General features: G+C 45.0%; 2 protein-coding genes, 1 long non-coding RNA gene and 1 other non-coding gene across 7 annotated transcripts in view; 2 read left to right on the plus strand and 2 right to left on the minus strand.

Moving 5' to 3' along the window:
- Nucleotides 1-23,279, minus strand: part of HOMER2 (homer scaffold protein 2) — a 324,814-nt gene that overhangs the window by 212,222 nt on the left and 89,313 nt on the right. The window lies entirely within an intron of this gene.
- LOC138725801 (uncharacterized) lies at nt 4,177-7,419 on the plus strand. 3 transcript variants are annotated; one of them, XR_011338309.1, is made up of 4 exons: nt 4,177-4,263; nt 4,912-4,982; nt 5,541-5,655; nt 6,183-7,419. It is a non-coding gene; the product is annotated as an uncharacterized lncRNA (long non-coding RNA). The 3 variants fall into 3 exon arrangements; XR_011338308.1 differs by having other exon boundaries at nt 4,190-4,982; XR_011338310.1 differs by lacking the exon at nt 5,541-5,655 and having other exon boundaries at nt 4,190-4,982.
- Nucleotides 4,617-4,747, plus strand: LOC138725935 (small Cajal body-specific RNA 15). The gene has a single exon (XR_011338328.1). It is a non-coding gene; the product is annotated as a small Cajal body-specific RNA 15 (non-coding RNA).
- On the minus strand, nt 7,792-23,182 carry FSD2 (fibronectin type III and SPRY domain containing 2). 2 transcript variants are annotated; one of them, XM_069866990.1, is made up of 13 exons: nt 22,869-23,182; nt 20,080-20,855; nt 19,904-19,999; nt 18,649-18,882; nt 17,334-17,356; nt 16,639-16,760; nt 15,465-15,620; nt 14,305-14,439; nt 13,561-13,714; nt 13,046-13,179; nt 10,994-11,126; nt 9,556-9,732; nt 7,792-8,677 (listed from the first exon to the last, which is right to left on the minus strand). In XM_069866990.1, the coding sequence occupies exons 2-13, from the start codon at nt 20,812-20,814 to the stop codon at nt 8,425-8,427; spliced, it is 2,352 nt and encodes a 783-aa protein (XP_069723091.1). In that variant the 5' UTR covers nt 20,815-20,855; nt 22,869-23,182; the 3' UTR covers nt 7,792-8,424. The 2 variants fall into 2 exon arrangements, with proteins under 2 accessions (XP_069723091.1, XP_069723092.1); XM_069866991.1 differs by lacking the exon at nt 22,869-23,182 and adding an exon at nt 22,554-22,684.

Consider the following 23,279-nt stretch of genomic DNA (forward strand, 5'->3'; position numbering starts at 1 on the left):
CCCTAGTTCCTTGGGAGGAGGTATGGCTTTGTCTTCAGCCTAAAGATGAAATGGATTATGTTTGATGAGATTCCCTTGGTATTTGCAGTGTGGAATGTGTGAGAAATACTGCTTTGCTCCTCCAGCAAGAAATGTCCCTTTTTGCCTAAAAAAATAGATGTTACTTCGCTTGTAATGTCTTTCTTTACAGAAAATGATTTTTTTCTTTTACAGATCCCCAAGTGTTTTACATGAAGACCCACAGACCCTTTTGCAGGTGGGTGAAACAAGCTGAAGTGAAGCTCAGTGGCTCGTCAGCTTCCACCCCATGGGAAACCCTGGTCCAGACCAGAAGCTGCCAGACTGCTGCTCAGGGCTCTGAGTTGATCCATGCCGACTTTCAAAAACAGTAGGAACAGCAATTTAGAAAGCACGTGCTTTCACAACCATTTGTCACTGCCGCTTTACAGAGATACTGGTCAGAGCTCCTGAGAAGCCAGAAATCTGTCCTCCCTTGCCACTTTGTCCTGACCTCAATGAGACTTGTGGGAGTGCCGAGTGCCATCAGCATGTGCACATGGAGTCCCAGCGCCTGTCCCCAGCGGTGGGTGGTGCCAGCTATTTCAGACACTGTTTACCGTAAGTAAGACAGACTGCAATGATATAGCATGAATGTAAGTGCTAAGAAACAGGCAAGATGCCCAGCCACCCCACTGAGACTGGGCTGGGAACAGCACGCGTAACATCACGAACAGCTTTTGGGGACAGTTAGAAAGGCTCCAGCTGCAGGAACAGGCAGCTTTCAGGACACCGTGAGAGCAGAATGAAATTCCCCTTACCATACAACGAAGCCCTAAAACTGAGCAGCCTCCCCCAGCCGCTTAAAATCCATGCTGGCAGACTCGGTGCAAATATGCTATCTCCTGTTATGACAAATCTCTGACAAGCCAAGGTCAGAAAGCAGAACGCCTTAACTGCTCTATCATGCCAGGAACAAAAAAAAAAAAAAAAAGAAAGAAAGAAAACAAAAAGGCTTATTTTAAAATAAGCTGTTTTAAATAAACAAGTGTTCTTTGAACCACATCAGAGTACATACCTAACATTATTTATTAAGTAAATATCAGTGACTTGTTTAAGTCTGGCTCGGTATGTATTAGCAAAGTTGTATTTGTGTTGCTTTTGTTGTAACAAAACTCAGTAGTGTTTCTAGAAGGTGGTCTAAAACAGGGAGTTTTGGGGTTTTTTTCCTATCCTACAGAGCATCCTACAAAGACATCAGCCCACCAGTATCCCCCCACTTAGGACTTTCAAGTAAAAAAATCTTTCCAACACTGATTTTGGTGAAATTATACTGCGCTTTGATTAGTTCGTAACCTTCCTCTTAGGTGTTATTTTTTACCCGTGGATCTACCTCTTGGATCATTTTGGCTTTCTAAAGGAAGTCTGCCCCAGACTGGTTGTAAATCACGTTACTGTAGTTTGTACCTGAAATGCCACGGTGCTGTGTGTCAATACAAGTCACCTCTTAGGCAAGCTCAGAAATTTTTGGCCTAATAAATCATCGCTGTAGATCACGTGCTTCCACATTTGGAAATGATGTGACCTACATAACTTTTTTTTTTTTTTCTTTTTTGTAGGGTGCTGGAAAATGCTGGGCTCTGTGGGATCTGAGGGGAAAAACTGCAGTTCATAAATCAGGCTTGAGCTACCCCAAAGTCAGCCCATTGAAGTCATGGTGAGGCTCAGCAAGCAAAAACGACAGCTAGGCTTTTATCTGTGTGCCATGGCGTCACACGTTGATACTATGACTGCTTTCTCTTCTTTAAAGCTTTCATGTCAAGGAATCAAAGCCACCTACCTCCCCTTCCCAAATTGTCTCCAGTTAATAATAGCATGAACAGTAGTTAGCCCAGGTTTGAAGGAAGCTTTGATGAGATATTGCTCTTTGATAAGCCATTTGAGGGGCAGGAGGCAAAGTGTTTACTTTGCTTGGAAGAGAAGTCTGAGGGGAAATTTGCTTTTCTTTTGCTGAGGCCAAGCAGAGCTTTGTTACCTCCAGAATGTGGAGGCTGCAGAGGTCGTTTATGGCTACTGTTCTTTACCTCTGGCTATTTCTTTGTCTTGTACGAGCATTAGATGTTACAGATGAAGGCCAGCAGCCTGTCCCTAACTCAGCTGCCTCTGCCCTGAGCCTTAGCATCTGTTCACTCCCTTTGGGGTCAGCATGGCAATGGGACAGGGCAGGAGGTGTTGGAATGGCCCCCAGCATGTCCTGACCATGCGCTTTCCAACACTGTAGATGGAACATAAGGAATTTTGTGTAGCAACTAAGAGAAAACTTGAGTGTCTCCAACCAGCTGTGAAATACCTCCATGCAGAGGGATGCCACATGCAACTGTTGGTCCAGACACAGCGGGATTTGGGAGCTGTGAACCACCAGGTTCTAGACACTCTGTAGCTTTGTCCTGATCCCGGTCCCACTGGTGGAAACCCAGCAGCCAAGGAGAGCCAGTGGCTCGTGTTTAGCCATGGGCTGTGCCGGAGCAGAGCCCAGGGGGAATGGAAATCGCTCGCCCGACCCAGCAGCAGGACATGATCCACATGCTTAATCTGCAGGATCAGGCCCTTGTTCTCAAAGGAGATGCACAAGATAAGCAGGTGTTGCACAAGGTGGTGTTTGGGAATGGGCTAACTGGGGCCACAAACAAGCTCAGGGCGATCCATGGCTGGAAAAACTGCTCCATTGCCCGGCCAGGCAGGGAGCACAGTGGTGGGCACGGGTCTGGTCAGTCGCTTCTAGGGACAATGCCAGGCGCTGAAGCCGAGACGGGGCAGGGGTCAGCTGGGCTCCTCTGTAGCTCCTGAGTCCCCCGAGCCTGCCATCTCCACAACGGGCAGTGGGGACCGCGTCGTGGTCAAACACAAGGGCCCGTCCTGGGCCCTGGCCATGCAGGCGGAGGGAGAGGAGGGAATGGGGTAGGGATGGGGAAGGGGATGGAGAAGGGGAAGGAGGAGGGTTGCAATGCTCAATAATTATCAGAAAAGCCTGGATTTATGTCACTCTCCCAAACAGTTGTGCTGAGGACCACCATGAAATTCTGATCCCTTGTGTGTTTACTAATCCCAAAATCCCAAATCGTAGTGGTTTCTCTCTAGAGAGACCTTCATGGGGCCCCGAGTCAATCAGGGACAGGACTGAAAAAGAAAACTAGAACTCCTTATGAACAGAAGAGGCTCTTTATGCACGTATTCTGAAAACACAGTAGTACAGTCTTTAAACCAATCTATTTATAAAGCCTTCACGGATCTTCAAATCTGAGAGGCACTTCAAAAATTAGCCTGACTTATAGTTTCAGCACCAGACATCGTTCATGACGTGACTTACGCTGCAGCATCAGATTGAATCAATAACCATCATAGCGCATGGTTAACCATTAGTTTAACCATTAGTTGCCTGGTCCCCCTCGCCCCTCTCTGGCCGTGCCCGCTGCAGAGCAGCCCTGGGAGAAGGACTTGGGGTGCTGGTTGGTGACAAGCTCGACATGAGCCGGCAACGTGCGCTTACAGCCCAGACCAACCGTGTCCTGGGCTGCATCAAAGGCAGCGTGGCCAGCAGGGTGAGAGAGAGGATTCTGCCCCTTTATTCTTCTCTTGTGAGACCTCATCTGGAGTTTTGTGTCCAGTTCTGGAATCCTCAGCATAAGGAGAATATGGAGCTGTTGGAATGGGTCCAGAGGAGGCTACAAGGATGATGCGAGGGCTGGAGCAGCTCCTGTATGAGGACAGGCTGAGAGATGGGGTTGTTCAGCCTGGAGAAGGCTCCAGAGAGACCTTAGAGCGACCTCCCAGTACCTGAAGGGGCTGCAGGAAAGCTGGGGAGGGGCTTTTTACAAGGATTTGGAGCGACAGGATAAGGAATGGCTTTAAATTACAGAGGGGAAGATTTTTATTAGGAAGAATTTCTTTGCCATGAGGGTGCTGAGGCCCTGGCCCAGGTTGCCCAGGGAAGCTGTGGCTGCCCCACCCCAGGAGGGGTTCAGGGCCAGGCTGGATGGGGCCTTGGGCAGCCTGGGCTGGTGGGAAGTGTCCCTGCCCAGGGCAGGAGGGGTGGATCGGGATGGGCTTTAACTTCCCTTCCGCCCCAAACCGTCCCGTGATCCCGCCATGTCCCCGCCCCCCGCCCCTCCCCCCCCGCCCCTCCCCCCCCGCCGCCATCGCACGCGGCCCCGCGGCCGGAGAGGAGCGGCGGCTCCGGGGGTTTGGGCTCCGTCAGGAGAAGAGAAGGTTCGGGGAGCTCTTATAGCGACCTTGCAGTGCCTGAAGGGGCTGCAGGAAAGCTGGGGAGGGGCTGTTCACAAAGGCTTGTGGCGATAGGACAGGGGACAATGGGTATAAACTGGAGAGGGGAAGATTCAGACTAGACATAAAGAGGAATTTCTTCCCTATGAGAGCGGCGAGGCCCTGGCCCAGGTTGCCCAGGGAAGCTGTGGCTGCCCCATCCCTGGAGGGGTTCCAGGCCAGGCTGGATGGGCCTTGGGCAGCCTGGGCTGGTGGGAGGTGTCCCTGCCCAGGGCAGGGGGGGAACTGGATGGGCTTTAAGGTCCCTCCCAACCCAAACTATTGTGTGATTCTGTGATCTGGAGGACTAAGAAAGTGGAGCCAGTGGTGCTATATTGACTCCACTGATACTATCCTCCTAAATTAAATGGTGGAAGAACAAGGCCTGCCTGTGAGAGAAAGTCAGGACCTACTTCCTCTGCCTACATTGATTTCTCCTGCTCCTTCCATTTGTCACTAAAAGTCAGGTGTTTCTGCAGGAAATGGGTGTGTTTGGTTTGAATCCAACACTAACTCGTATCTTAGGGCTGTTACATTACGTGTTGTTGGTTTTTTGCTTCTATTGTTGTCTCACCTGTGTGTTTTTGCTTACAGGCCAGTGGGTCCCTTTGTTCCTGGCTCCAGGACTGGGTGAGGAGGAACGCTGCACGTGCTGAAGGATTATGGTAACTGGTTTAGGAAATGGCAACTGTCTGTTTAGCCACTGGCGGTTTGCAGAAGCCTGTGTGAACCACTGCAGCCTTGTGAAAGGGCTTCATGTGATGCCCTCACGTGGCAGCAGTGCGTACTGGTGTGTTAAATCAAGAGCGAGTAACAGGGAACCAGAAAAAGTGACCCTTTTTGTCCACCTTATAGGGGTTTGAGGGTAACTCCTCCTAAGCCCAGGGGCTTTGGGGCAGCTCTGGCAGTCCCTGGTTAGCTGCTGGTTGGTGGAATCCCCTCCTTTGGCAGGTGCCACTGCTGTGAGCTCTGCAGGGATGCACAGATCACTGCTGCAAGTCAGGGCAGCCTGTGGGCTTTAGGTGCCTGACGCCAGAGCTATAGGCATGAGCTTCTGTCCTTCACAGAAGGTGAATTTTGCTGCATGCCAGTAAATGCACATAGTGAAAAGGAACAGGAAGAATAATGGCAACAGGTGCCAGGAAATATGCATCTTGTTGCATGTAACTTGCTGTCAAAGACAACGTGTTTCTAGCTGACTGTTGTCCTTTCACATGATCTAGTTCAGCAGTGAGCCAGCGTTCCTGCCAGAGATGAGAACTGGTTTTGCCTCGTCAGAGGCACCTTTCACTGAAAAGGAAGAGCTCTCAGATGGGCAGCTCAACACAGTTCTCCAAGGTGAGTGCTACACCCAGGCTTCCAGATAAACCGTATACGCTTTGTGTTAGTCTGCTCTGGGGTACATGTGGGACCTGTTAGTGCCCTTCAGTTCCAGTAGGGAACGGTTTACTGTAAAATACAGCTCCTAGCTCTGTACTGGGTGTGGCCCTTACGCACATCGTTACGGATGTACTGCACTTTTTTCTTGTCTGGAGCACTACACAGAAAGACAAGGTTGATGTGAGTGCCAGCTTGGATGCCATCCTGGTCTGATCAGTAGGCCCTATCGTGGAAGCGGTAGCCTCCCTGTAAAGGATTCATATAAAGATAATTCATAGTGATGGTTTGATTTAAAAATGTCAGGTTATTCATGCTTTTTCATTTGCAGTATAAATATTTAAGTAACGAGGTTGGGATCCTAAGGGGAGGTAGCGCTTGGGTTATTGCTGACAGGTGAAGGTTTTATTAAGCAGAAACATGCAAACCCATTTCCTATATTGTTTTGAACGTAGTAGGCAATTATTGCCTATCTGTTCTTTTTGCAGGTATTCCTGTTGCTGCGTTAGCTGTCCTGTACCATGCCTGGCGATGGCCTCTGAGGTGTATTCTGACGAGAAGGCTGCTGCATACCCAGCCGTCAGGCCTGCGTTCTCCAGCAGATCCATCAAGCTGACAGCATAATGAGCTGTTCAGTGCCTGTAGAGTCCCACTCCAAAAGCTCTGCAGCACCTTGCTCTTGGCTCAGAAAAATCTCTCCTTGCAGCATTCCTGCAAGACAGTTGTGAAGTCCTGGAGACTCCCAGGGCAGGTCATGAGCCGAAAAATATTTTGGCTTGGGTTCTTACATCAACTGAGGTGAACGGCTAATCCTAACGTCAGGATACAGGTATGGTTTAAACACTTGAGGTGAAAGCTGTTGCTGGGGGGAGTTGTGGGGCTGTTCAGAACAGAACATCTGCTTTCATCAGAATCGCTGGGTTCACCAGCAGCCTTTCTCCATTAAAGGCTTTGCTGGGAGGTTCAGGCATCCTCATACATCTGCTCTGATACTTGGTGTTTTACTCTTTCAGATATCTGCTTGAAGAGTGTGGCTCTGGTTTTGGCAGGTAAAGATAAAACACATTGCAGTGGGTGGAAGTTGGACCCTGAATCAAGGCATACATTTTTAAGTAAAGTTTAAAAAAAAAAAGATGTTAAAATAAGTTGGGAGGTGCTCTCTCACCCCTTCATTCTCTGGCAGAGGAGCTGCTCTTCTCCAGTGTGGCTCAGCACTGGCAGTGCCACGAGTTCTTGTGCTCGCTGCAAGGCATCGCAGCCCTAAGTTCCTGCTCTGCCTTCGGGAGGTCTGACAAAGTAACCATAACAACCCTTTCTGCCCTGGAGATGTCTGAATTCCTGGCAGGCGAAGTGGTCACGCTGTATTTACATAGCTGAGTGTCGCTAAACCCATCTTCTTTTGAGGCTTGCGAAACAAACAGAAACCCAAGAGAAGACGGTGGTGAGCACTGCTGTAAGAACATATTTAGCTCCTGTTTTTATGGTTTCTGCAAAGCCTGTTTTGGGGAGGCTTTTTTTTTTTTTTGGTTCTTTTTAAGTTGTTTGGAAGAGAACAGACAGGCTTTTGGCAGGTGTTTCTATGTAAAATCTCTTCAGTTCTGGCTTGACTCTTTGTAGGGACCCTGTATATTGTGGAGGACGTTTTCTGTTCCTGATTATCCCCTAGAATGGCAACTTGAACCAATGAGTTTTGTAGTGAATGTGAATAAATCTGTGGAAAAGTTTCTCTGTTGATGACTCTTGATTGAATTTGGGTAGTTTTGATATGCACGAATGAGGCTCTTTAGAGCCAGTCAGACAGGCAGTGCCTGTCTTGATTGTCTGGAAATGCAGCCTAACCAAGGACACTGCAGCAAGTGCTGGGCCAGAGCACTTCCTCAAGGACACAGCATCAGGGGTGAGTGAGAAGTCTTTAGGGGAAGAACAGATCTTCCTGTGTGAAGGATTTACCTGGGTAAAGGTGAGCACGGCCAAAAAGAACAAGCTAAAAATGATGCTTTTGATTTCTCAATAGGGGGGTAATCAAGCATTGCCAAAGGCATGGGTTTCCTTTTTGGGTTTTTTTTCCCCTCGGTAAATGAATGAAAAGCATGGGCATTCTGCAAAAATGTCTTTTAATATTTGAGAATGTAGTGCAGGCCTGGGTATTTCAAAAAGTGTGGTAGGCGCCAACAGTTCACACACAAGAGTAGCATATTTGATTATCGTGTGTCACAGACTTTACAGAGCAAAAAGAATACTCGATTGTGAGATCAGCGTCACGGTTGGAGTGTGCTTAGCTCTGTCTAGCAGGTGTACAGGGATTATGCCTTTTGCTAGTTTTGTTTTTCTTTGTCTGTTTAGCTCTTCAGCAGGCACAAGAGCACAATTGGTGGTTGCTCTGGAACAGGGGAGTTCTGTAGGCATTAAACAGGTACTGAGGGGACCAGTGATCCAGCTGCCACTGCTGTCTGGGCTGTCACATCTGGGAAGGATGGTACCCATTTCAAGCTGGAAAATTCTGGGATGCCGATGGATATTGTGACCATAATGGTTTTCTGCCAGGATTCTGTGTAAGAGGATAGAGTGTCCTAAGAACTCGGGTCTGGCAGCTGGTTTGGGTTGGGGTTGCTTTGTTGTCTTTCTTGGGAGAGAGCTGGTTGATGGAAAGTGTGATGGAGCGTTTAATGCTGAAAGAGCATGTTGCTCAATGCAGGTTAACTTGTAGATGTGGCAGCTGCGGAACACAGGTCATGGGAGGGCAGTCCACGGGGGTTTTGCAATTCCAGTGTGTATCTGTAGGATACCAGGTGTTTCCAAAGCAAAGCAGGGGTGGACGTAATGCTGGAAGTGCGAGTTGAATGTGTAAAGGTGCTGGGCAATATCTGCATTGAAGAACGACAGTCTGCAGTTCTCATAGTCCAGCAGGATGCCGATCCTTCGAGGGGGGATCGTAATTCTGATGTCTGGTGTCATCCCACTGTGCAGGAATTCATACTTGTGCCTGTAGGCAAGAAACACAGACAAAAGAACCTGAGGGCACCCTGGCTGCTCTCAAAAGGGAAGCGCTTCCTTTGTGCGCAGCGCTGTGTTCCAGGGTGTGCTTCCTGCTTCCAGTCTCATCCCACCCGCATGCCCTGTGGTTGCTGCTGCAGTCCCACCTGCTTTGCTGAGCAGCGGCTGTGTTTGCTGGGGAAGGATTTGCTCTGTGCTTCCAGTGCAGCCTCAGCCCGCAGTGCTCAAACTGCCTAACCTGTGTAACAGGCCTCTTGTTTCATATCCCAGCCTGGGTGATGGGGATACGAACAAGGTTTTCTTACTCCTGGATGCTTCATGGGGTGCCAGAATCTCACATGGGAGCCAAAGGCAATGATGCTGATGTGATGGAGAGTCAGCACCTTCAAGCTGAGGCTTAAGGGGAGCTGGTGTTTCTGCATGCAGGCATGGCCATTAGGTACTTCCACAGGTAGGAGGGAGATCAAAACCAGCTGCATACAACTGGGTTTAGCCAGACACGTAGTTTCTAGGTTACATGGATCTTTTACTCTCTGTCTTCCCACTGGGATTTTGGTGACCTAAAACAAGGCCTTTACAACTGACTTCTCTAAAGCAGATTATATTCAGATTTGCTCCTGGAAATGCCTATTTCAATGTGAGAACGCTATTAAGTAGAAGGATTTGCTTAAAGCATCCAGTTCCTTCCAACACCACTTCACAGTGCCAATGGTGGAATGTCAGAGGTCTCTGGTTAAGTGCTCGGTCTGAGCTTTGATACAAAATCTCGGGCTGTCCCCTGCAAGTAGGAGCTCTCTGCTGCTCTGCCTGCAGGTGCACGTGGATGAGGTGTTCCTGTAGGAGCCCCGTAGCCTCCACAGCCCTTACCTTGATGGTGTGATGATGTGCCTCATGCACCAGGATGAGTTGTTTGCTCCCAGATAACCATGCCTTGGAGTGTTTTCAAAAGCCACGCCGATTCTGTACTCTGTGTCTTCCTCAACTTCCACCTCCCAGTAATGCTTTCCTGGAAATGGGATCAGACTGCCCAGGATCCCAATAGACCTGTGGGAGACAGACAGGGATAGGTGCTTTGGCAGGGTCTCTGCAAGGCTATTTACAATGTTTAAGTATGCAACGTACCTGGGTATTACAGATAAAATAACAATGGATGGGTAAACATCTGTGAACAAAATGTTACCATAGTAATGAGAGTTGCAAAGTCACCAAAGCAGATTTGGGTCAGGTTGTAGGAGCTGCTATGGTTAGGAAACACATTAGTCATTTGGTGAGCACACAGACTTCAGAAAGAAGAGAGTGTGATGTGATTTCCTTGTAGTATGAGTGTTAGGGATTTCAGCTTCAGAGCTTTTCATTTTTTTTTTTTTTTTCCCTCACAGTATCTTGGCATGAAAGTGGCTTCTGAGAGTTCACAGTGGCACCAAAAAGTCAGCCTCAGAGTTCAGAATGAGATGACTGCCAGCTCTGTCTGTTTACGTGAAACATAAAGGCACCCTCTGGAAGTGGGATGAAATCCCATTTAGGCTTATCACGATGACTTTAATGAGGAGAATATTCTGTCTCCTGGCTGTATTCTACCGAGCCCTCCAGTAACATTGCTTTTCCATAGAGGCATTAAGTTGTGAGCTTGTATTATTCTGTATCTGCAGATGCCCGTCGAGGTTATATGTTTTTTCTGTGGTTCTGACTGGAAACTTGCATTTTGGCAAGCCAAGTCTCTCATTTCAGTGGCAAAGGGCCTAATTCTGTTTTGAAAGTAAATTCTGTAGGCCCAAGTAATAGCAGTTAGATCTTCCAGCAAGAGGTAAATATTCAGATCCTTCTCCTCTCTTTAGCACTTCCTTTGGCTCTTAAATACTTGTTCAAATTTAGCTCAAGGTGCCTAACAGGTGTAAGCAGGTTTGTGGCTGGCTGCACCTGTAATCCTCTTTATGAACTTACATTAACTTCCAAGTTCCAAAAAAACCAGCTAGACAGAGTTTTAAACTCACAAATTCAATGAGAGTTCCTGAAAGCCCCATTAGATACTTCCTGGCATCTATTTCAAAAAGCCAAACAGACCAACTGTGCTTTGAACTACGAAGCACCCAGTAAGTGGTTTTGCCTGTTTTGTAGCATTGGCTGTAGTGAACATGCTTTACATAAGATGAGTGTTTGGGGGGTACTCTGTGAAGATTTAAATGGCTTGAAAGTGAAAAGCAAAACCAGTAAAGCGTTTTAGTGGATTTAAATTCAAAGTAGCAGTGTGTCATGGGTGAAGCAGCCACAAACCACGTGCATTAGTTGCAACTGAAATTCTGTATACCTTGTAAAGCTGTTATCGTAGACAGGCAGATCACACTCTGGGTTTTCCAGTTCATCGCATGCAATTGTAAATCCATCATCTAGAATCGCTAGTAAAGGGTGAGCTGTGTCCTCATTAAGGCAGAAGTATGTGCCTGCAAGAGAGGAGAATGCCTGAGGATAAATCCAGCGACTCCTTATGGCATTAGGGTTATAGGCTATAGCAAGGGTGTGGTGAAATGCTATTTGAATACACAAGAAGATTAACCAGGGCTCTGGAAGGAATCTGTGGCTGACATTAAGAGAACAAGGTTGTCCATGTTAAGGTTTTCAAATAAATGGGTATTTTATACCTTAACACTGTTTGTTTACAGCCTTATGAAAAGCAGAAAAGGGACCTTAAACTGGTTTTGGACCCATCCAGGGCTGAAAGCCGCAGGCATTGCACAGGAAGGTATTCAAAGATGAGGGGTCCTCCCTGCAATGGACTATCTGGTTTTGAGTCATCTTCCTCAGAGCTGAAGTGATCTATTTTTAATCCCTGAAAGGAGAAGGGGGCTTAAAGGCCTCTCTGCGGCACTACTCTTCCACGTAAATGCCAGGGACAGTTTGAAGAGAAGGAACTTTTACAAAAGCGCCACAGGCAGCATCCCTCGTACTTCAGTACCTCCTCATCAGATCACCCTTCCAAGAGGTAAGTCAGCCAAGCCAGCGCAGGATAAAAGTATTGCTGCCTTTCTCCCTTCGGAGGCTTCACAAAGCAGGTCTGACGCACAGCGCTCTGATGAGCAGCCATGTGCGTCACAGCTGCTGTTTGTAGTTGGTGTTTGTGTATCCATCCCAGTCAGTAAGAATCAAAGGTCATTCCTAGTGTTGGAGGTGAGCGCTTGCAGCTGACAGATCAATTTGCATCAGCTTTCTGCATAATGTAGACTCAGAGAAGATAAATCTCTTTAGATGAAATCATTATAATCAAACTGCAACTAACTTCGATGCAAATTCAATACAAACAATGACAGGGTAATTAAAGGCATGTGCTGCTGAAAACAAACACATGCTGTGCAAGCAGAATTGACGATTTCAATTATTGAGTTTGATTTAAGTAGTTGAAATATACACAAATAATGGTAACACAATGACGGTCTTCCTCTCTGGGGGTGTAAGAATGAGTGTTTCTTTTCTGTGGTATCACTGATGTGCAGAGACAGGTTTCTTACTGAAATGTAGCCTTTTGCAGATTAATGAGTGCGTGGTCAGGCTGCTAAAGAGGCACGATTAGCAAATCTCTCGCAGAAGGTAAGCGCAGACTCAGGTATGGTGTGAATTTATCTGAGTGACATGTGAGGTTTGAGACACCCCAGTGAGGCTGCAGTCTCATTATAGCAGGGATGGAGGTGAAAAAAGTGTCTACCTATAAGCCATTAAAAGTGAGTTTTGATTATATGGTTGGGAGGGCAAAGGGCTTTCAGCTTCTCTTTGGGGGAGAAGGTTAATCCTTGCCCAGCGTGGCACTGAAAGCAGAGATGATAATGTCAGTTGTAGTACCAAAAGCAAAGCTTCCAGCTGAAAGCTGGACTGCCTTTTTCCTGACGAGAGCTCCCCCAGCAAAGCTAGAGATGGTCTAATATATGGCAGGAAGATATTGCATGTCCAAATGACTCTGCAAAATGCTGACCAACTGTCTCAACCGTACTTTGCAGCATCATAATCATTACAAGGTGATCTCTGAAGTGATATAAAATCACACTACACTACAACTTTCTTCTCCTTGGTGCGTCAGTATCTGGCGGGCTGGCAATGTCTGGGAGCGTTGAGTTGATCTAATCTTTTAAAGTGTTTAGAAATTAGTCACTTTCAAATTTCAAGTGTGCTGGACAGAAATAATTTTGAATTACAGAGTTAAAGCAGTGCTCTTGTAACAAAAAGTGGGGTTTTTTTCATTACTAAACTGTTACCAGGTGTGTAATTAGAGGTAAGAAATTAGCTCCTGATCCAGAGGCCATTGAAACCAGCAGGAACCTTTCTGCTGAGGTGCTACAACAAGCTGCTGGAGCTGTTCCGAGCTGTACAGTACCTGTGGTGTGTATCAGGACAGGTTCACTTCTTTCACTAGAACCACCCAGGTTTAGGGCTCTAACACAGATGCGATAGCTTTGTCTTGGCTGGAGGTGAATTAGGACTTCGCAGTTAGGAATCCCAACAATAGATCTACAGAAAATAAATTCATGGAAAATGATAGTGTAGGGAATAAAGGTAGGCCTTTGAGATTATTCTTCTGAACAACAAAGAAATTACATGATCAGCTTCTCTTGTAACCCACCAAGAATACTTTACCTTGTGCAGCTGTCAGTACCAGTCAGAGATACCCTGTGACAGACTATGAAGACTTTTACATTTGCTTCCGCCCTTTTCCCATACCCTGTAGAATCATTCTCTATTTATTTATACAATTAATTTTACTGACAAGAATGTTTATAGAGGTGAATTCACCAAAGGGTTGTGAATCCTTTCCCAGGGCTATCTGGTGCCACACAGCTCGAAATGGTTTCATCTCTACAGGTCATGGACTCGATAGAATATTGAACTCACTCAGTAATAGTATTGCCACTTTCTTCACCGATCATCTTGGACAATTCAACCATGTAGGAATCAACAGGGTTAATGTCTCTGGATTCCCAGCACACCAGTGCTGCGTTTTCACAGCTTCGGATCTTTTTACTTATTATGGTAGGTGGTGAAGGAGCTAAAAAGCAGGCAAAAGAACAATTCTAAGCTGTTGCTTGAAGATGTTTGCAACAAACATGCTTTGAAGACTTAAAAAATAAAACAAAGATGTTTACTAATACTAACAGTTAAAGAAACCTGCTTCCTCAATAGACAGTAAACAGGAGGCTGGGTGATTAACAGTACTATTCAAAGATATAATTTGGACTATAAAGGTCCCAAGTGAATTAAAGAGAGAAGTAACAATCAAAATGCACTGATTGAACCTGCAGTTACGAAGGGCAGCAAAGCAGATGAATCCACAAAATATACACAGGCCAATGAAAGGAGGGCTGGTATCCACCTGGCAGAACTGGGAGACTTGAGCATTATTCCCAGCTCTGCTACATGTTTGCCTTTAAATAAGGGGGTTTGTCTCTGTGCTTCTCTTTCTTCAACTTCAAAACATGTACAATTGGCCTGATAGGCTCTCTAGGAACTTCCCCTGCAGTCATTAGACTTGTAAAAGAAGAAACAAAGCACTCAGAAATCATTACTGGCATAAAATTCAGAGAATACTATGTGACATTTATAGTGGAATGCACAGTCACATGAATAAAATATTTTTACCTGTTACATAAACTGCTTTTTCACTTGGTGGACTGGTACCAGAGGCATTTAAGGCGCTGACCCAAAATTCATACTGTGTATTCGGCAACAGATTAGTAATGGTGCAGTAAGTTTCTTTGACTTTTACCGTATGCTCTGAAATGAAAACAAAAAGTATTCACAGTGCCTTTACACAGTTACCCACCCTTGCTGAAAGCTGGAGTTGAGGAGCAGGGGTTTGTCTGCTGTGTTCAGGAGAGCTCCCTGTGCTCCATACCCTTTGATTAGCTGTCAGGCAGACATAAATCAGAGAACACATCAGCTTCAGAAGGAGCCACATCATTCAGAAAAAAAAACAACCCAGAAATGAAGGTCATCCACCTGTCATTGATTTTTTTTTTTCCCCCCTAAAAAGACCACACTCGTTCCCACTCTGGGGATGCTGTCTGGTTAGCTCACCGAGCAGTGGGACAAGACCTGAAGCTATTTCACTACTCATCTCCTATTCTTCATCTTATAAAATCTGGACAGGTTCTGTTTTTCTTTCTGAACTGGCCATTTGGCACTACTGGCTCCCACTTCTGCTGGAGAAGTGACTGGGTGTTTTCAGTAAAACATTCTGCAAGAATATTGATAGCAAAGGCAGTTTTGTCACAAAGCTTGGACATTTTAGCATGGTTCCGTGGTTCTGTTTTTGTGCATGTGGATGATGGGGAGTTACAGCCTATTGTTAGCACTGAGATAAACTGTAAGATGACTGTGGGGGTTTCAGTGGGTGTGCTGATAATATGATGATTTGCTCTCTAAAAATACTGTGCCTTGCAGTGGATGCAGCGCATGTGTGTCTAATGCAGCACCCACCCCCCAGGAAAGGAAATTCTGCTCTTGAGCCCTAATTCCATCCACTGTCCCCTTCCCACTCTCCTCCTCTTCCAGCTGCTGCTCCACCCTGGTTTTGCTGCTGTGATGGGTCCTGCTATAGCCAGTGGCTCGGCAGACCTGGCCTGGGAAGTGCAACAAAGGTAGAAACAGGAAACATGGTGGCGGATACGACAGTTTTGGTGGCACAGAGAGTGCACACAAGGTGCGCTGGTTGCCACAACAAGCCCAGAGGCACTTTGGAACTAGCTGGTTTTGCCAGTGGAGGGCTGAGGTGACCCCTTGGCTCCAGGCCTCCTTACCTGCTTGCTCATCACTGCACCTCTCATTGCTCACTGGTTTATAGCACAGTTGGTAGCTCTCAACCGTGTCATCTGAGAAGAGGCCCCAGCAAACTCTCAGTGAGGTGCCAGTTGCTGCATTGGGAGCCTGGGGGTTGATCACAGGGGCACAAGGAGCTGCAGAGGGGAAAACAGGTCAGTTTTTGTGTAAGCGTGGTACACTGTTCACAGGCAAAACCCTTCCCTCTCACAAAGCTCAAGCATTGAATAGAGTCAGGCTTCTCCTACATGGAGAAAAATTAGAGGCCAACCCTGTAAATAGTTGCAAATAATCAGGTCACTGGTGCGTGAACTAGTCTTGCTTCAAATCAAAATCTAAACAACGAAATACATAAAGCTGCAGCCTAACCCTTCTCAGTAAATTTTATCCCCTGCCTCTGAGAGCTGCTCTTCCCTAGCAAGCTTGTACAGCCCTGCAGGAGCAACATCTGACACACACTGCACTGCTGTGGACCAGCCCAGGGACTGGAGAGAAATACTGTCCAACACAGGTCAGCAGCACGAGCAAACAAGTAGCAAATGCTATTTTACTATAAGAAAATACAATGTATGGGCATAAAAACTGTTCTTTCTGATCATTTGTGATGTGCCAGAAAAGATTTTAAATGTTCTGTATTTTTATTTTTTTAATTATTAGAAATTAGTTTGTTTTTTCCCTTTTTTCCTGTAGATAATGGGAAAAATGTTTGTAAAACAGCAAAGTAACAAGCCACTGAAATCTAGTTATCAATAGAAGCTGTGCAGGTTGTTTAAAGCAGACTGGCATCCTTTTCTACTTTGTTCAAGTGACTACAAGGTAAAACAAGCTATCGCCAACTAAGCATGCCTGACCCCTCAAGAGAAGTGAGAAGTCTTCATGAGTCTCCTAGGAAATCATCCAGAATAGCAATGAAGACCAAACTTGCAGTTCTGGTCATTTTATACTGGAAAAAATAAAATAAAATAAAATAAATCCAGAAATAGCTTCCAGTGTCTCTTTTTATGTAGGCAAAGAGACACATACAGAGGGAAAACTAGTGAGCAGCTAATCCTGCCTTTGTAGTTCTCCTCTAAAGGGAGTAAAGGACTTTTGTTTAATACATACCCTTAATTAAATGTAAAAAGGTCTGAAATAATGATCACATAGGAAGAATACCTGGAATAGTATTAATGGAGTTCATTAGTTGTTCAACTTCAGAGACATCTATGACCCGCTCTTCAAAGTCTGGCAATGTTGAAAGCTTTAAATCCACTTCTTTCTTTAAGAATGCTTCCAGTCTGTAGGGGAAAAAAAAAAGTCTGATTAGAAATACCATAGTGTTGTAGATACCTTTCTATGATATCTATTGGTAAGAGGACAAGAACATCAAACTCTAAAATAACAGCTATTTCCTTGCAATAATGTTTTCATAGTTGTGTTTTGAGCTTCCGCAGTTTGACTTTCTACTCCTCTTTAATAATGCATAAATAAGCTTGCTACTAATCTGTTTAGGGAGCTCGTTTTTAGACAGATTTGTATCCAAAGCATTTCTTTCAAGATCTTTAGCAATCCTGTTTCTCAGTCACTGAAATTAGTTCCTTATGGCTAAGCTGAAACCAGTGATTTATTCATCCTCTAACTCTCCCTTTTTGTTCTTTAGAAATTGGCTCAAAACTAGTTTTGAGTGTTCAACTTCATAGAACAGCTTTCCCTGCTGCATTTTAAACCAGAAATACTAAAAATTTCAATAGCTCTAGTAGCTTAGATGACGTTTGTGTGCCTGAACAAAGTCCAGAACATTCAAGTGTCTCCAGTGACAGGTCCAATTAGCATGAAGAAATGTGACACAAAATCCCAGACGGTGACACTACCTGTCAACCACGGGTACTGCTGCCTGTAGAAGAAAAAAAAGAGAGCATTAAAGACAGAAAAGATGCATTTCTTGCATTAGTCCAGAGTCACTACATCGTGCTGTAGGTCAGCAGCATGAATTGGCCCAAATGCAGCCTTTAGAGTGAACTAATTGGCTGTCACCCAGCTCTGAGAACAAAGCCGCATCTACCTGTCCATTCAAATGGACAGACCTTGGCTGAATTTACAGTAAGATAAGGTGCAATATTAAGCAGTGACCACTGTCTCCCCATCTAGACCCAGATTGTATCCTTCCTCAGTTGTCCAAAGTGTCAACAGATCGTTCGCAAACAAACCCCAACAACAGCTATGGAAAATAACTTAGTGAAATTCTCTGTATTGGAGGGAGTCCGAGCAGTGTGCATTACTGGAAGACAGATGTAAAGTCCCTGGAGAAACTGGAGCAGCTGAGAGGTCATAACCAAGAGCTATTCACTGCTTGGTGAATAATGGTTCCTAGGGGTGAAGTAAAACTGTTTATGAGCTAAGGAGAAAAAAAAGTTATTCCAGAGATGCAGCAGAACAGGAAAAGTCAGCTCATACAAAGAACTCAGCAGGCTGGAGTGACACAGCAAGTTAATCCATTGGAGCAGATTGGAGGTATTAAGAAATTTGTTTACTGTCCAGTTCAGAAGTTACTGTGACTGTTGCTAGAGAAATGCTCCCAGCCACCTGAGTCACGGGAGAGCTCAGATTAGAGCAATCACTCATCAGCAGTGAAAATTCTCATTTTTTTCCAATTATTTTTCTGCCTGCTAAAGAAAAATAACTTCTTGACACCTCCTCAACAGTGGAATTCATCCATCACTTTGTAGGAGCTGATGTATTTAGTTTGGAGCCTCCTGTTCAGCTGAACTTTTCAACAAAATAAGCAAGAAAAAGAAACATTTCCAAAGTGGTTGCATTACCCTGCCCGCTGTGAGCCCAGAATAGAGCAAGAGAGCTGAGCCTGCATGAGGCAATGAACAGTAAGTGCTTCCAGAGTTTCCTGAGGTAAGCTTTTCAGAGATAGTTTCTCTCTGTACCCCAGTGAGATTCAGAAATCACTGAGCATCCACGTTACAAACTTCTACTGTTCCTTCTACATTTTGGCCCCATAGTGTCGCCCCATTAAGTCAAAGCCACGATGCCAAGCAACTGGAGCAGTGACAGCACCAGAGATTGAGCACCTCAAATGCTCTCCAGTAATAAAGCCGCTCAGGACTTCGCAGCTGGGGACTACTTGCAAGCAGTAAACAGCATTTAGAAGGGGCCTTGCCAGTTAAAGCTCTTTACCTTCATAAAACTGGCTTTATCATTTTCCAGGTAAAGCTCCTGGGTTACGTCTGTCAGCTCCTTGCAGGTGTCGAGCTCTTCCCCACAACTGACCAGCTGCCCGTATAAAGCTTCCAGCTTCTGCCTTTTCTCTTCTCCCAGCGCTTCCAACTGTTCTTCATACTTCTGAGCAAGCACTTGCACTGCATCATTGTAGTGCACCTCGAAGTTCTGCTCCTGCCTCCCAAAGTTTTCCTGCAAGGCATTTGGGAATCTGTTTCTTGGTGTCTGGCTTGATCCATAGCTCAGCCAGAAAAATCTGCCTAAAATTCTTCTTGCTAGGGAGGCAATGCCAGTACATATAAACTGTAATTTGATTAATTTGCATTTTTAGGGGTTTATTCTAATCATTCACCCCCACACATAAGAGAGTGTTGGATTTGGTTCCAGACACAATAAGAGCATCAGAAATTATACTAAAAACAATGACGCAAGGCAGCTGTCTCCAACATAAGTCCAGAGACCACAACTAGGGATATATCTTAGCCATAATCTCACAAGTGTTTCCACCAACACAGTCAAGCACATCATTGCATGAAAGAAACCATGGCAACTCAGTGGGATCCATGGATACACACTGGGAAAGCTGAGCAGCTAATGGTAGTATCCTCACCAGCTGCTGGAGTGAGCATTACGAAGGAAGATTTAAGGAGCAGGTAAGGCTTTAATGCCAGCAGCTGCCCACTGCTCAGTCACGGATGTCCTTCTGTGCCACAAGCAGCAGAGAAAAGACAGTAGGTACCTTGAGTTACTGCTTCACTTGACTCCCTGCCAGCTGAGCCCCTTCCCCTGGGGCCAAGTTGACATCAGCCAAGCGGGTGCAGAACCCTTGAAGTGCTGACGCTCAGTGCAGCTGGTCCAAGGGTTTGCCTGATCTGGCACTTCTCTGAATGAAACTGGGTGAACACAAGGGGTACATTCTGGATGGACTAGTTAGATCAAAGGTTCTTGGCCATTTAACATTAAGGTATAACCTGAGTGGAGGTCACTGTAATTCTGAATGCAACTGACTGTGCAAATGCTTAATGTGATTTTACTAGCCCACTTAAAAAATTGATTAGGGTGGATTTTCCTGAGTCCCTGAGTCTAGGCAAACCCTAAGGTAACTCTGTGCTCTGTTACTGTAATTACTCACCTCATTAACAATTGAACATTGACTGTCAAAACTGTTCTAACGCAAGTATCACAAAGTTAGCCCAAGAAAAAAACGCCTTACCTCTACAGTGATGAAGATTTCCTCCAGGTGACTGGCAAAGTTTTCCATTTGAGCAATTTGCTCTTCCAGCTTGCACATGTTTTTATGAATCTCCTCCTAACAAAACACCCAACATGATCCTTAGTATATCTGAACACAGTTTTAGGGGCATTGCGGTACGCTTGTATTACTCTTACCTTTTCACTTTCCAGGGCACAGGGAAGCTGAGCCACCTCGTGATCCTTGTGCTCACCAAACACTTTGTCAAAAGCTCGGATTGGTATCTTGCAGGTAGAACAAAAAACATCCATCGCTTCTTCCTCCTCACTGACAGCCAGACTGCTGCACTCATCCAACATGCCACCACTGCTAAGTCCCTCCCTGGACCCCGTGTGGCTCTCAGCCTCATCCTCTACTCTTGCTTTGCTCTGATCTTCATCTTGAGCAGCATCGCTAGGAAGTCCCTGTTGCTTTGTGCTTTGACTTTGCTCTTTCACTGGAGAGATGCTTTTTGATGCATTATATACAGAACCTTGTGATCCTGCTTTTCCTGTGCGAGCAGGTGGTCGTCTGCTCTCCACATGTCCTCTGAGAAGCTCGAGCTCTTTTTCTCTATCCTCATCAAGACCATACATCTTAGCCAGCTCTGCAACCTCCTTTTCCAAGTCATACCCAGCTTCATGTGAGCGCTGATTTTTTTCACTACTCAATGTAGATTCCTTTCTTGTATCCCACAGAGATCTATCTCTTTGACCAGATAGCTCTTCAGGAAAGATATCAAACCTCTCCTTTGATCCATAAAGATCCATGTGATAAAATATCAACCCTTCTGCCTCAGTGTCACTAGAGTTTGGGACTGGTGGGGAAGCTGAACGACTAGGTGATTGGTCACTAGTTTCATACTCTCTTGTGCTGCCAGATCTGGATGACATTGGTATCCTCAGTGAGACTTGTGAGATGATGAGTCTCAATCCTGCAAAAGATAAGAAAGGTCCTTAGCAACATACTTGGATATGAAGCATGAGTTTTTCTTGCTTAAAAATACATAGATGGAATAGGTTTGTCCAAGGACTGCTCAGGGCCTGGAGGCAGGCATGGGAAAGATCAAAGCTGGTAGCTTCGCTTCCTATGTGAAGCTTCTGGAGTGAAGCCGTGGGAAGCTTGGGGTTTTTTTGCATGCACGCAAAGCACAGCAGAGAGCTATCTCTGGTGCACATCCTGTGTTTTCTGAGTGGCTCCTCTGTGAACCTGGTGTCTGATTTCCAAACCGTAGAGATGTCCTGTCCTTTGGTCAACGCTGCGGCTGTGCTACAGGCACACTTAGTGCTGTTCTGTGCAATCGGGGGTGGTCTAGTTTGAAGTCTGTTCACCCTTCAGCTGCAGTTAAATGCTCTTTCTGAATGTCAGTCAGATGTACTGCAGGATGCCCTCTCTTGTGACCATCGATGCCACATAATACACTAGTAAATGCCCTGAAAAATCCTGTTCTGGGTTTTTAAAGTTACCATTCCTGATACTGAAACATGAGGTTTCTACTAACATTATTCTCAGACTGAGTCTCATCTTTCTATTAAACAGGTGAAAATATTGCCCTTTGGGTATTCTCAGGTGCTGTGAAAAAAAAATATTTTAATATAAGTAAAGCTCAGAAAAAAAGGTTAATAATGATTCCCATGATAAATGATACAGTAACTATGAAGCAAGGCAGGCCATTGACCCCTGAATTGACAGAAATCTGCTCTGACCTGGAGCTTGCACGCTTTGTCCATTCTGTTCTGTTCAATGAGGAAGGCATGGAAAGAGCATGTGGATGTGAAATACAAAGTTGTATGATAAAGCAGAGCCACATGGGACAATATTAAAGGTGCAAAAGCAGTTTTAACACTGACTCTCCAAGCCCACTCTTTCCAACCAGCCCGTATTAACAATGACACATGAAATAATCTTAGTATAGAGAGACTGCATGGTGCTCTGTGAGAGCAGCAACATCCCTGCAGCCCTCCACTGCTTACCAGCAGTAATAAAATCAGGGCTACAAAACTACTAAGCTTTGTTTTTCCAGGAACTTATTACTGCAACTAAAAGTTCATGGAAAGATTTCAGCTGAACATTAATGAAACCATAGATATATCTATCTGGTCCTAGCTCAGTAAAGCATAGGAAAGCTTTAAAACAACTTTCTCGGAGAAAAAAGCCAAGAGGTCAGTCGGATAGGAACATTATCAGAGTTCCTGCAGAAACTTTCACATAATCTTTGCTTTCAAACTACATTTTATACTCTTCATAGCTCCAAGTACTTGCTATCACCTCAAATTTATTCCATCAATATTTAACTAATATTCCCAAGGATTGTTTAGCTAACAAGTCAACATAGTCAGTGACTGATTAGAAAGCAACTTCTCAAACCAGTGAAAAATACTAAGAAACTTCCCATTGTTTTATATCAATGACTGAAAACAGTCTAGCCTACCAGATCAGCAAGAAAACACACACAGAAATTCACTGCTTGTCTTCTGGTACTGCAGACATGGGTGTGGGTTCTACAGCTAGCAATACCTTACTATAGACAAAAAACCTGAAGTTAGGTTAGAAATACTAGTTATGCTAAAGGAAAGAAAATAAATCATGCATTTACTAGCATATTAAGCAGAGAAAAGGTCTTAACACATACCAGAAAATGTTGACTGGCTCCCGTAAAGGCTTCCCCCCCATAATTATAACAATAAGGCTTGCTTTAGAAGCTACTACTAACTAGAAAAGTGAATTAACAAGTATTTTTCCTACCAAAATGGAATTAAATTATATAAATTAAAATTAGCATAATTAAGCTCGTCTGGAACACTGCTGCCTAAATAAGATTTTCAGATGATGGCTTAGTGTTTTCTCAGTTTACAGGCACAGATACAATTACAGTGAAGAATGTTTAAGTCTGTGAATGTAAATTATAAAAATATATAACAAAGAACATTGCTACCTAAAAACTTGCCTTCTATCTTAAGATGTCATAAATTCTTCTGATAGCTCAGATGGCATCAAACTGCATATTAATTTCCCCTAGAAAAAATTAATTCACATGAAAGCAACTACGTGCCACTCTTCTATGACTGCAGTTGGAAGACTTATTGCCGTAACCCTAGACTGCCTCTTTGCTGAGATAGGGACACGCCAGCGATGAGCAATGGAACAAATATAGATGTGCCCCTGCTGTCCTTCAGCAACGTGCTACTTGAGTGTCACCAGGATGAATGTCATACGCCAAGAAAAGGCTCTGAAGGTCAATTCCTGGATCTGAAGTACTGGGAACAATTATGGAGAATCCTCGCTAAAGCCAGAACTCTCTCTCACTTTCCAAGGTGGTTTAATAAACCCAGGAGAGTGCAATCATTGCTCCTAGGTG

The sequence above is a fragment of the Phaenicophaeus curvirostris genome, chromosome 12 (genome assembly GCF_032191515.1).
Source record: "Phaenicophaeus curvirostris isolate KB17595 chromosome 12, BPBGC_Pcur_1.0, whole genome shotgun sequence".
In the NCBI taxonomy this organism is placed as follows: domain Eukaryota; kingdom Metazoa; phylum Chordata; class Aves; order Cuculiformes; family Cuculidae; genus Phaenicophaeus; species Phaenicophaeus curvirostris.

Bases quoted from the DNA above. Each gene is read 5' to 3' on its own strand.
- FSD2 (XM_069866990.1), bottom strand. From the start codon at position 20,814: ATGTCATCCAGATCTGGCAGCACAAGAGAGTATGAAACTAGTGACCAA. The intron at 11,127-13,045 runs GTACTGTACAGC...CCTCTCTTGCAG, and splicing joins TGTCCTGATACACACCACAG to GCACATACTTCTGCCTTAAT. The intron at 8,678-9,555 runs GTAAGGGCTGTG...TCTTGCCTACAG, and splicing joins CACATCATCACACCATCAAG to GCACAAGTATGAATTCCTGC.